This window comes from Chiroxiphia lanceolata, chromosome 3 (genome assembly GCF_009829145.1).
Source record: "Chiroxiphia lanceolata isolate bChiLan1 chromosome 3, bChiLan1.pri, whole genome shotgun sequence".
Lineage (NCBI taxonomy): Eukaryota > Metazoa > Chordata > Aves > Passeriformes > Pipridae > Chiroxiphia > Chiroxiphia lanceolata.
This window is the reverse complement of record NC_045639.1, coordinates 3458301-3471526: the sequence shown is the minus strand read 5'-3', so window position 1 is coordinate 3471526 and position 13226 is coordinate 3458301. Positions and strand designations below refer to the sequence as shown.

Sequence of the window (13226 nt, the reverse complement as noted above, 5' to 3'; positions counted from 1 at the left end):
CTGGACTCTAAAACCATTGTTTTCAATAAACACCTTACAACAACTAAAGTCTAGAATCTTACTTTATGTGTTATATTTGTGGTATTCAGGGTGGCGCACAGAATCTAAGATCAAGAATAAAAATCCTGCATCATTTGTTCCCTGATCTGGGATGTGACTAGAGCATCCAGAACACTGTGATTATGGAATGTCAACAGGTGTAAGCTTCGAAATGAAGGGTGGATTGTTTCTGAACTCAGAGGAGTTCAAAACAGATCCCCTTTTAGATAGAACTTCTACACAGCTTTAAGCAAGGAACTCATGCACACTCATTTAAACTCAGAAATGTCATTTCCACTTAGTATTTCTAGTACCTGAAGAATGGCCATTCCTGCAGTCATGTTGAGGAAAAGATCTTGTTCATATGGTGTGCCTCTGAAGGTCGGGCTGTTGTCATTCTCATCCAGCAGCAATATGTTGATTGGAGAGTGCACCTCGCTGTGAGGTGGCAAATGATCTCTGGCAGTGACCTGGAAAAACCATGTAGGGAAATCACTGCATTGTTCAAATGCATCTCCTACAAGGAGTAGGAAGGATGAACAAGAATTACAAGCTGAGTGAACTGTATCACTGCTGGTGTTTCCCTCCAGACAGCTTTGATGTGAAAGGTTGGATTTGATTCTTCAGTTCAGCTGTGGATCTGTACTAAGGAATTGGCCTCTTGCCAGCACAGATCAGGTCTCACCTGTTTGCCTTGGAAAGGAGGAGGTTTATTTTTAATACCTGTAGCTGAATAGATGGTATTCTCTCCCTATCCAGGAGCGTGGAGTTCCTCACAGTCAGGATCCCAGCTTGATTTATTTGGAAGGGACTGTCATCTGGAGTGAGAGCAAACGTTCCCTGGAAGCCTCCCTGCAAACAGTAATGATATTTGTTATAAAATGGGGCAATCCTTGAGCTTTCTTCTTATTTTCCACATGGAGAACATTGAATTTTCTGGTTTAATAGAGGTTACAGTTCCAAAAAGAGGGAGAGGAGCAAACAACATGGAAGAAATATAGCATGCAGGCTGAGGACAACTTTATGTCCACTTTGCAGTCCTGCACTTTCAGGTTTGGGACCATTTGCAAACCACAGGAGTTTCACAGAGAGACAAAATTTATTCTTTGGCTGCAAGTACTCTACCCCCCCAAAGAAGTAAAACTAAGTTTGCTTTGCTTAAGCATATTTAGATAGCCAGAAAAAGACAATTCTATTTGCTGCACCTGTGTAACACAAACACCTTTTTTATTACATTTCAGAAGCGTGATATTTATAAGCAAACATTAAAAACACCGGCTTTTTACCTCATCTTTGTCAGTAGCTGTTACTCGAAGAACTTCCATCCCATTTGGGAAATTTTCCAGAATTGAGACATTGTAACTTGACTGGGACAGCTCTGGAGCATTGTCATTCACATCTTCAATAGTCACCAGAACTACTGCGTCGGCTGTTTTGAAACTCTTGTCTTGCTGGGCTGCCTGGAGAGCAGAGTTTGCAGCTGTAAATTCCACATCTTGGTAACAACGAGCCATTCTGGCTTAACACAAGGACATGACACAACTGCATGTTTTCAGTGAATGACTTTTATTTTTCTTTTATTTTAAATGGCAGGATGGAGCCTTGATGCCAATTGCCCTTTAACATCACTGTGAGAAATGCTGTTAACAGCAGGTTGGATTTACATATGATGTTATATAATTCAAATTCAGAGTTAACACACTAAAGAAATCAGTACCTGAATGGCCACCACGAGAGAGGGACATGTTTCTCTGTCAATGGCAGTCTCTACTTTCAACACTCCAGTGCTTGCATTGATGGAGAAGCTGTTGTTATAGGCTGAGGGGTTCACTGAAAAGCAACAAATTTCAGAGGGTTAGTGAGAATGAACCAGAACAGCAAATCTGCTCTGTCCTTTAAATGAGTGTTATCTTCTTAGCCATGGCAAAAATGAACAGACATTCCAGATAAAAGGCTTTTTTTCCCCAAGGACTCCATCCTCAAAACAATTCCTAGGAAATTCATTCATACTTCAAGGTCTCAAAGTAAGCATTTCATGAGCTTTTGGGAATTCCTTCAGGAGGAGGTAAAGCTCCTGATGGAATCGATCTCTCTAGATGGTCCTGAATGGAAATTCTTTGCTCAAATTGAACCCTCTAAACTGACTTACACTCAGAATCAGGAACTGCTTATTGCAGGAAGGTCAAGAACACCTAAACATTTTAAAAATAGTTGGACCCTGCAACAAATGACTGAAATGAAGCTGATTTAAGTGGAGCAGCACTGTGGTGAAGCTCTGTGCAGTTAAGACACCTGAATGAACACTTCACTTCCTTATTCTCTTCAGGAATATTATCAATTAATGTGGCAATGTCTAGAAGGAAATGAAGGCTCTTACCTAGTTTGATGCTGTAAACTACTGGTTCATTTATACCTCTGTCTCCATCTTGAGCCAATATGGCCTCTGGGAGAATAGTCAGAGCACCCTCCTAGAGAACATACATTGACTCGATTAACTTGAAGAAAAAATACACCAAGTTAACTTTTTTCATTGGATAAGTCATAACTTTGATTAGAAAAAGAAGAAACATGCACTTAATGGGATCCAGAAAAAAATTCTTTCTTTGCCATCTGTGCTTTCCAGAGGAAAACTACGACCAAAATGGTTACACTGTGTTTGAGAAACACCAGATTATGGAGCTGCAGTCACAGATGGAATTTATGTTAAGAATGTTGAATATTTCAGTTCTTTTCCTTTCCTCTCCTGGAAAACAACATGCAAGTCTATACTGTAGCCCTAAGAAAAAGAATAATTTACAAGATAAAAACATTTTAGAAGAGCTAAAATTATCCCTTCAGACAACTGAAGATGAACTTCTAACCAAAGGGACATCAAGGGTGTAACACTACAAGTATTTGTGGTTTAAAATATGTGAACAAAGACAATTACAAAGAAAGAGGGATACAGATAATTAACTGTTTTAATTTTAGTGGATTACTCTGATAATACCATACTGTGATTTTTTTATGTTAATACATTCAGAAACCTGAGCCAAACAAATACATTCCCCCAAGAAATTTCTCCCCAATATAGAAAAAAAAATTACAATATCATATAAACCACAGATTACCACTCACATTCTTATTTTTGCTTACCTGACTGTAATGCAGTGTGAAGGAATTACACTATTTAAAACCAAAAACAGGCAGCTAATTTCAGGACTGATGGACAGTCAGTTGCCCTTTCAAGTTTAGAGCAAAAGCCCTCTTAGAACAGGTATTTTGGATTTTTGCCTTTTCTTTCCTTTCCTCCAAACACAAAAGCATCCAGTGAAAAGCTTTTACCTGGACTTCACTGATATTCCCATTGTACACGGATTGACTGAAATAGGGGTTCAATGTATCATAATCTTCTACATTAATTATTAAGGATGCAGTGTCACTCTGGTCTCCAAATTGTTCCTGCATCCCAAGGGAAAGAAGAAAATAAGAAACACTGCAATGAAGGAGCCATATCTCAGTGGAAAATACAGCAGAACATTATTAAATGTATTTTACAGGGTCTAAGAACTCTCACCCTGCCAGATTTTTCCATTTCTGAAAATCCAGTTCTAGGAATAAAAGCTATCAACAGGTAATTGTTCTTAGTTATTAATTTCCTATCAGGCAGGTGTTACACAGCAGTAGAACTTGGTAACAGTACATTTGCTGCAGCTGTACATTTGTTAGATACACAATAACTGCAGCAAAACCACGTGGTTTTAGTTCTAACAGGAAATGAAAGCAAACACACATTCAAATCTCAAAAAAAAGGCACACAAAGAACCTGGTGAGATGCAGCAAAAGTATGATAGGTCTGCCATAATGAATAGGTGAAGATGTGTGAGAATAGTGGGGAATAAATATGTACAATATTTATACTTCGAGAAACACACCCAGAAAGAAACTTGGGCTGGTATTAGAGAGGAAACTTAAACAGTGGCTCAAATATTAAGAATGTGCTACTTTGCAGTACAAGTCAAGATGCAGCCACAGCTTTTGGTCTGGGAACTTCCAAAGTTCTTAATTTGTAGAAACTGGGATGTTATAACAGAGGAAATATCATTGTAGAACTATTGTGGGTCTCATTCTTCTTACAGTTTGTACCATACCTTGGCTTGGACTGTTAAATTGAAAAGGTGGACCTTGTTGTAATCCAATGTTTTATTCACTATGACGCTTCCATCTCCTTCCCTTATATAAAAGTAATCTGAGTCTGGACCCTATTGAATGAATAAATGAAATATTTTATATGATTAAAGATGAAATACATTTTCTTTTCTCTTTTTCCCCCCTTTATTATTGGACTGCTTTTCATAAAGGACCAGGAATCTCTCAACCACCACCACCACCACCACACATTCTGTTGCCTCTCCTGTCAGTGCCAGTAGAATTTCTACCTGATTTATCTCATCCTGTGGTCAACAACTAAAGCACGTCAGAGGAATGGCCCCTTTACCAGCTATAAAAGGGGCAGAGACAGCAAGCTCAGATATGAAGATTTCCACTGCAAATATGTAAAGTTAGTTGAAATAATCCTACTCCAGCTGGCTTCAGGACTGGAGATGAACAGCAACCCAAATACAAACTTCAAAAAGAAGGGAAACTGCTTCACTCCTGCTTCTACAAAGGACCACTGAGTTCCTTGGCTGGAGCTGGAGAGTGCCACAAATCATTTCACGAACGTTAAGAAACAAGATTCAGGCCTCACCTGTGGTATAAACTCTAATTTTAAATGGCCTTTTGGCTTTTTGCAGGTTTTTAATCTCAACCACACAGCACGAGGGAGCACACGGGGACCGGGTCCCAGGCTGTGAATCTGCGAACTGCAACCTGGTGTTCTCAGCTTCCAACCAACACAGGGCACTCACCGAGAGACTGTAAGTGAGGATGTTGAATTGGGGTGAAAAATCATCATCCTTTGCTTCCACTTTTATAACAGTGAAACTTATTTCGGCCACCTAGAGGAAACAAAGATCAGCAAACGCTCAGTCACGAGACCCTTTGGACATCCTTCCTAACTTGGGGCGGGGAAGTTGTGCCACCTCCTCAGCAAATCCCTTCCCATTGCCATTTTTATTGACTATTTCCCCTCCACCCCACACCCCCAGCTGGACATGCAAGCCCAGCCCTTCTTTTTCACATCCATGGTGTAGATAAGTCCCATAAAAGTGCAGGTAATGAACTGATAACGGTGTGGTCACATTAGAACCTCCCCAAAAAGCAATTTAAAAATATCACAAGGAAAAAAGCAGGGACACGTGCCATGACCCACCTCTGACACTGAAGCACTATAATTAGTTTGTTGAAATTTTGGAGCATTGTCATTTAAGTCTTTTACTTCTACGTTCCGTGCATTCTCTATCGGATTACTCTTTGTGATGGAAGGAAAAAGGCAGGTTAGAAATGACAACAGTGAGGCAGCACCACTCTGCTAACATTTCATTTCATCCTATCAAATGAGAGCCTCAGAGACACCCCTTCAGTTCTACAAACTGTATTGAGAGAGTTAGACCACCATTACTAGTAATGGAGTTTGCAAAAGTATGCTAAAATTAACTTTTTTAAAATTTACCTGTGAACAAAATCACTCATTCCAATTGGCAGATTATAACAAATTATCTTCTACAAGGTACTCTGAACTCCCTGCATCTTAACTTTAAATTAAATAGTATTTCAGAAAATGGTAACTTGACATTGAGCTTAGAACAAAAATACAGTGGGTAAAACGTGTTTTTTACTTACTGTTCCAATCCTCTGGCAAACAATGGTATACCAGACAAACTCACTCTAAAAGTGAACAAAACAAGCAAATAAATAATATCATCTAGGAACTCACAATATCATTGTCAAAAATCATTTATGCCAAAATTATACAAAATTACTTCTAGTAGTTGAATCCTCAGGTGAGCTGTACCAAAACACTCTGGTTGCAATACATAGCAAAGTAATTACAGAGCATTAATTTTAAGGTTTATTTGACTCCATTCATCTACTGATGACACCCACCATCCCTGTACCTGACTGTTTGACTGTTCTCCCCAACAGAAAGTTGACAGAGAACAGGAGAACACGTACAAAAAGCACAAAAAATGTTTTAATCCAAAATATTGGATTAAAATATTGGATATTGGAAAATATCCAAATGAGAAATGTAGAAGTCATAAATCCATTTTCATCCCTTACAAACGTGGATTGTAACAGCGGTTTTTACAACAAGCCTGGTTCAATTCTGCCAAGTCCAGGGCTGCTCTGAAATGGCAGTGTATAAAATACATGATAAATTGTCTCTATTTACTCTGCAGTACCACCCCATTTTCATATTTAGGGCAATTGCAGCCAGGAAAAACATTGATACTGCTTTCTAAATTCCTGGTAGTCCTACAAAACAAGGATGGCCTAGGAAGAAGGATCTATCCTTTTGTGCATCAAGCAACAGAGGCTGATAGATTTATTACCATGTGAAGTTAAAGTTTGTATAAATACTCATATGACTAAGGCTTACCTTCTATCAAATTATATCTGCTCCACCTCCCTTTGATGAAATAATCCACGTTGCTGGGAGATGAGTTGTAAGACAAGTGACACTTGTCCTAGCTGTATATTTACAGCTGTCAGGACAACACATGATTAGGAAAGGACCTGTCTGACTGTCAGATGACAGACACTGAGACATTTAACAGATATTTCCGAGAGGTAGATACTGAATTCTATTCTGACAAGTCACTTTTTTTGAAATGCCAACCTCTGAGAGGACAAACTATTCCAGTTCATTATCTTAGTGCTCCTTTTTTATTTTTCACCTTTCAAGAAAACCTTTCTATTTAGGCTTTAAACGCGGTAAAAAAATAATACCTTGAGAGTCTCAACATCCAGTGCCCTGGAAGTCCTCACAGTTGCATTCCCAAATGCAGAATTATATTCCAGCTGCACATAGTTCAAGTGTTCAGGGAATATAGGTGATGTTAATGCCAGATTTACATCGGCTGGGATATCTGTGATCCACTCTATATCACCTGGAAGAGAAAGTGTAACAAATTAGGTTGTTTTATGGAAAACAAATCCATAGGGTCATTTCATATGTTTGGTTACATTTTATATTATTTTGGTGTTTTTAAACGGTAAGATCTGTTGAAGTGCCCTTAAGTGCTCTGCACAAGGGCATTGATATGCTCTTAAAACCACAGAAACCCATTTTTTTTCCAATGTATTCGCGCGGCATGCCCAGAATTAAAAAGCTTGGCATCATTCACACCTAAATCTCCACCATTTTTTGAAAACACCTTCATGCTGTGAAACTGTCTTTTCCCATTTACTGTGAAAATGTAACCGAAGGGTGACCAAAGCCAGGGAATGTGGTCAAAATCAGCAAGAGGCCAGTCAGGGCTGCATGGGATGAGTTTCAGCATTTTCCAAACACAAGGGCATCTCACATCTCTTAGTTAAATCTGTCAAGCAGGTAGAATCCAGTGTGAAGCCAGACTCAGGCTTGTGGTTGTTCCATTTTGATTTTGGGACAGAATGGTGAGATGCGGCCCTTCCTTTTATCTGTTCCTGTTTGGACACAACACAAACACAAAATTCTGCAACCTTTGAATCAGTTTTTATGTGATTTTCTACAACCACACATTTAGGAACTGATCTCTTGAAAATACGAAGACTTGTTATCTGCAATTATCAGGATTCCTGTTAGACTGACTCATTTCAGTAGTGAGTGCATTACTTGCTTGGTTAAACACCAAATCTGTGTCTGAAATGTATCTTTTTAAACCATCCAGTGCAGTGCTACTGGCAATTTTACTAAATAAAGTTCCCTTACTCATGTGATCAACATATTTGTGTTTATGAAACCACACTAAAATCTTTCTTGAACATCCCAGATGTTCTCCATGACCTTCAGGAAACTTGCTGGCTGTGTTTCTTTCTTATTCCACTGGTTTTGTCCTCCATCACTACTAATTTAGGCTAGCAAGCTCTTTCTGCACCAGTTCCATCCCTAATCTCCACATTGAGTCTTGTGCTCTTGGTCTCCAAGTGCCTAAGGAATATGAACTTGTCTTCTTCACCAGCAGGGAGTGTCTGGAATGCTGGCAGCTACCAAAGACACTGGACTTTTAACTGTGTGTGAGAAGAAAGTCCAGTGAGCTGACAGTGAGCACAGAACCCCAGGGCTGTGTCTCAGGGGCACAGTGTTGGGTGGTATCACACTACTGTGCTGAAAGTGCTGGAAGAAAACATTCCAGGGGAAAAAAAAATCCCTCTTTGCCTGACAGGCTGTCTGAGCTGGATACACTCAGACAAGAAGTAAAGTAGCTGCCTAGGAAACAGTATTCCCTGCAGCAGAGAGAGCCCAACAAATGGAAGTACTGGGAAAAATGGAAGGTGGTTCTCCCTCTGGATTATTCACAGGTATGTCAGCAGGTTCACTCACATATACAGTGCCCACTAAGGGCTGGAGTTATTGCTCCCTGCTTAAAAATTAAATGGAATCAGGGTGAAAGGTAATTCTTTTCCTTTCTCTCTCCATTCAAGAGTCAGACACAGCAGCTGCACTCTGACAGCTTCAACAGTGACTGGAAAAAAACCACTGCTCTGGATTGTTCAGCCTGGAAAAGAGAAGGCTCCAGGGGGACCTAATTGCAGCCTTCCAGCCTACAAGAAACATGGAGACGGACTTTGACAAGAGCATGGAGTGACAGGATGAGGGAAAACGGCTTCAAAGTGAAAGAGATATTAGATATCAGGAAAAAGTTCTTTACTCTGAGGGTGGTGATGCCCTGGCACAGGTTGCCCAGAGAAGCTGTGGCTGCCCCATCCCTGGAAGTGTCCAAGGCCAGGTTGGATGGAGCTTTGAGCAACCTGGGCTAGTGGAAGGTGTCACTGCCCATGGCAGAGGGGTGGAATGGGTGAGCTTTAAGGTCCCTTCCAACCCAAACCATTCTATGACTCTCTGATCTTTCTGAAAGCCAAAAGAAATGCAGATTGCCTGTGGACAGTCAGTATAGGCCTGGAGCATGGTGCCATGAGATCCTAAGGGTTATGACATATCCCAAAGGGAAGCTTTGGCCATATCTTAATGCTTTGCCTTGTATATCCATTAGGGACATCAATTCTGACTGGATAAGGTGATCTGAGAGCATTTTCTGTACTTGTTTCCTTTCCCATTGCTTGCTCTGTCTATTCAGACCACAAGATGCTTGGATCAGGGAATTTAGGGTTTGATATTTATTTATTCTACTAAGCAGTATGTCCATAGGCAGCTGCTGCATCCAGCCACGAAGACTGTTGTAAATCAATGAATAATACAGATTCATTTTAAAATACACTGGCTATGTGAAGCATTAAAGCACTGTGTGCATTTGGGAGCAGATCAGACAATTCTAGGCTGGAATCCTGATTTTACCTGTGTATCCATCCACAAAGCCTGTCAGCTGAAGTGTGGCTGGTGGCACATCACAGTTTATAGTTGTGGTTTCTAAAAAGAAACACAGAAGTCACGTACAAAGAACACAGAAGGACTACTGCCAGAAATAGTACAAGGTCAAAAAGCTTATGCTCTGTTAAACCAGAAGCACATAGGAGTTCAAATTAAGCTCAAAGACATTTATCATAAACCTTGAAGGGTTTAAAACAATACATTGCATGGAGTAGGCAAATATTGGTGGCTTGGACCCAATCTAAGCCTGCCAAGAATGAGTCACTGCTCATTAGTGTCCTGCTGAAACATTTGTGGAAGTCATAATCGAAACTGCTTCTGTACCTTGGCCTTGTAAATGTTTTCTGCTCCCAAGAAAACTGTCAACACAAAGCTACTCCCCATGGAAAAGTTAGGAGGAATCCAGGAGCTCAGGGTAAAGGCACATTGACAGATTTACCTGAAATTTCCTCTCCCTAAACTTTCAGAGAAGGGGCACTCTGGGGATACAGGTTTTTCATGAGAGGTCGCTTTTTTAAGTGGTTAATTGTACTTCAGACACCTCTCTCTACATCTGCTCTGTGTGATAAAAGTGAAACTGGTTTTTTTTTTGTACACCTGCAAACTATAAACACAGAAATCCAGAAATCTGACAGATTTTTTTTTCCCCTCCCCTGACTAGAATTCATTTTTGTGGTTTTAAGAATGTTCCCACTCTTCTCCTCCCCATCCTTCCCATAGATTCAAAGGGACAGTGGGCTTTTTTTGCCTGGCTGGGTGGATTCCTTTGTACCTGTATCACTCTACAGGATCTCATTTAAAAGTGAGCAGTGGACAGATTTCTACAGAAGTAACTGAAAAAAACCCCAGAGGATATTTCTACAGTTAGCAGCTGTATGGGTCTAATGCTGGTTATGGGTCTAATTCACTGCCTCCATCTCTGAGTGTTGAAAAACCTGGGCTCTGGACTACTGAAAAAGACCCAAAAATTGGCAGTTTTCACTTTCTGGAAGCCTCAATACAATAAAGAAAACTTTTAATGGAGTTCCTCACCACTACAAATATCACACGTGACAATGGTAAATACTCCAACCTGATTTAGCAGAACAGCAACAGCAGGGAAATTCAACTGATCCCAACTTCAAAACTATCCATCCTCAGGCTCAACTTCAGCCTGATCTAAGGTCTGATGCAAATATATATAAAATAACGATATAAAATAATAATATAAAATAACCAACCCCCCAAAAGTTCAAAGAAAACAAGAACATGGTTTTCAACTTGTCAGCACTGAGCTCCTAAAAGCCCCCAGACCACTTCCACGGGCACCAAGATGGCTTGTTTACATATTAGTTTATCAGGCAACAAATCAATGTATTTCAGACTTCTAGGACTGTGATTTGTATGGATTTAATACATTTAATTTTGTTCCATTTCAATAAAAGCAGTAAAATCCTCACAAAGAATAAGAGTACTTACTTTGTGCCTCAAGACAGGTGAAGGTAACCCAGCTGACCAAAGCAAAAACCAGAGCTCTAGAAAGCGCCATGAACACTGCAGAAAAAAATCTCCTCCTGAAGGCAAAACCAGATGGTTGTTTCTCATACAGAAAACTTGTAAAGAATCATCTCATTTACCATATGATATGTTAGTTATTTCCTTAACAAATGCTTCACTGAGAGCAAAGGAAAAGACTGGAATAAGCCTTCGAGAGCAATCCACCAACTATATAATGTGCTTATCATTTTCAGCTTGGCAGATCAAAGTCCTTTTGGGCAATAAAATAAACCAATAAGGAAATGGGACATTTTGTGCTGTAACACAAAAGGTGGCAAGTGTATTTTTATTCTAACATTTGAAATAGAGATGAGAATCAATCAGCAAACGTCCTGGTCAATATGAGAGAAATGCACATTTTCCCTGGGAAAGAAAACCAGCATTGCTCCTTTTGATCTCATAATGATGGCAGAGTATCTTCCCATCACTCTGTTCCAGAAGGAATAAATACAGAATTCCTGCTGTGAAAATAGTAGTTACTATTTCATGTGAGGAAAGCAGACACCTCTGACGTGTGCCCTAGTATTTTACGGATAGTGTTAAAACATTTTACTTCAATGTACCCAAAGGCAACCAACATTTTAAGCTTGTAGAGAACTTTCAAAGGCTACAAATTATTGAAACAAACTCCATGATGAGATGTGTCATTTGTAGGTAAATACACCTTCAGTTGGAAGGAGAAGCTGATTACACAGCAAGGGAACTGCTGCCACACCAAGGTCTTCTCATGTTTGTGCTGCATTTTGTCACTGTGGATACTGAAGTAACTACTGGAGGCTGAATGAGAACACAAAATACAATAAAATTGCACATAACAACTGAAAATAAAAAGTTATCATTGTGTCCTAGCCTTGAATTATTGAAATGTGGGAGCAGTTCAAGAAGAAGCAATTAAAAATTTTTTAAAAGAAGGTCAACATGGGCACCGTGTCTTTTGAACAAAGGCCCCATCCGACCATGATTGTGCATTCAGTGGTGTCAGTACTAGGTAATTTTCCTTCCTGGCCTGACCATTCCCTGTGTCCATGATGGCCAGGCCTTAGCAAGTTTATGTGGCAAAATACAGAAGGCAGGCCTGTGCACAAAATGCCTCCTGGGAAGAAGAAAGAGCCCTGATCTCACTCCCCAAACAGCACCACACCCCTCGGGGCCATCACAGCCAGGCCAGAGCCTGCATAAACTGGTATTTGTACCAACAGATTCTTCTAGCAACCAACCCCTTTGACCACTGGGAAATGTTCATGTGCTGGAAAGTCTTAATCCACTAATGAAGATCTACTTTTTGGATATTCCAAATGAGAGGAAAGGCAATGCAGCCTCAACAGTCTCCGGGGCCTCCCGGAGTGCTGGAAGCTCAGCGATGGGAAGGGACGTGGGACCTCGGGGGATAAAACTCCAGAAAGATCCCCCATGGGGTTATCTATGGGGGAGCAGCCCAGAAGCTGAAGGAGGAAGGTCACTCCTGTGCATAAACTCAGTGCAAGACTAAATACAAATTTAAAGTTCACCCACAGGCAGGTGTAGAACGGGAACTGCTGCTCGAGTGCAGCACCACACTGTTAACCCACTCTCTAGAAGCTGTTTCACTGTGAGGGTCTCAGTCCAAGGCAAGAGCAGCACTTCCCATCAAATTAACATTCCAAGCCTGTGTGATTCCCAAAGTAGAGGAGTGCTGGGTGACTTTGTCAGCTGCTGTAGCCTTCCAGCTGCTGATGGCTTCCTCAGCCTCCACCACCGTGATGCTCAAAGACAGAACCTCAGGGACACAGCAGTTCTGGGCAGTCACTTGGCCTCGAGCCTGGAAAAGCCTTTGGCTGGTTTTATTTATAGATATAACCAGGAGGGGACTCAGCAGCAAATCTATAATATATAAATTTAACATGAGTGAAGCCTTCTTCACCTCCTAAAAGACGGACTCGGTCTTGGAGGTCTTTTCCAACCTGAATGATTTCATAATTATTAAGAAATAAAGAAAAAAAACTTCACATAATGGTTCAAGCACCTGATGCACAGGAGCAGTTTCCCAACCCCCCAATACAGGTACACTCAGCAAGAACAGGAAACAGTGACTTTTAAAAAAACTGACTCCCTTCTGGCAAAGAAAACTGTGTTCTCAGTCACATCAAAACCACCCACGCTGTTCACACACTGGGGCAACCATATGTCCACATTTCTCCAAAACACATCTTTTGGACTC

At 40.5% G+C, this 13226-nt stretch overlaps 1 protein-coding gene across 1 annotated transcript in view; it reads right to left on the bottom strand.

Moving 5' to 3' along the window:
• LOC116785245 (protocadherin Fat 4-like) overlaps positions 1-11066 on the bottom strand; it is a 37389-nt gene extending 26323 nt beyond the window's left edge. Inside the window, exons 1-13 of the mRNA XM_032684506.1 lie at positions 10952-11066; positions 9461-9532; positions 6913-7073; positions 5803-5847; positions 5333-5431; positions 4929-5018; positions 4170-4280; positions 3364-3480; positions 2417-2507; positions 1757-1869; positions 1326-1499; positions 763-891; positions 354-509 (exon numbers count right to left, since the gene is read on the bottom strand). Coding sequence (XP_032540397.1) covers positions 354-509; positions 763-891; positions 1326-1499; positions 1757-1869; positions 2417-2507; positions 3364-3480; positions 4170-4280; positions 4929-5018; positions 5333-5431; positions 5803-5847; positions 6913-7073; positions 9461-9532; positions 10952-11021 — 1428 coding nt within the window. The 5' untranslated portion in view covers positions 11022-11066. The remainder of the gene's footprint in view (positions 1-353; positions 510-762; positions 892-1325; positions 1500-1756; positions 1870-2416; positions 2508-3363; positions 3481-4169; positions 4281-4928; positions 5019-5332; positions 5432-5802; positions 5848-6912; positions 7074-9460; positions 9533-10951) is intronic.
• Positions 11067-13226: the final 2160 nt, after the last annotated feature.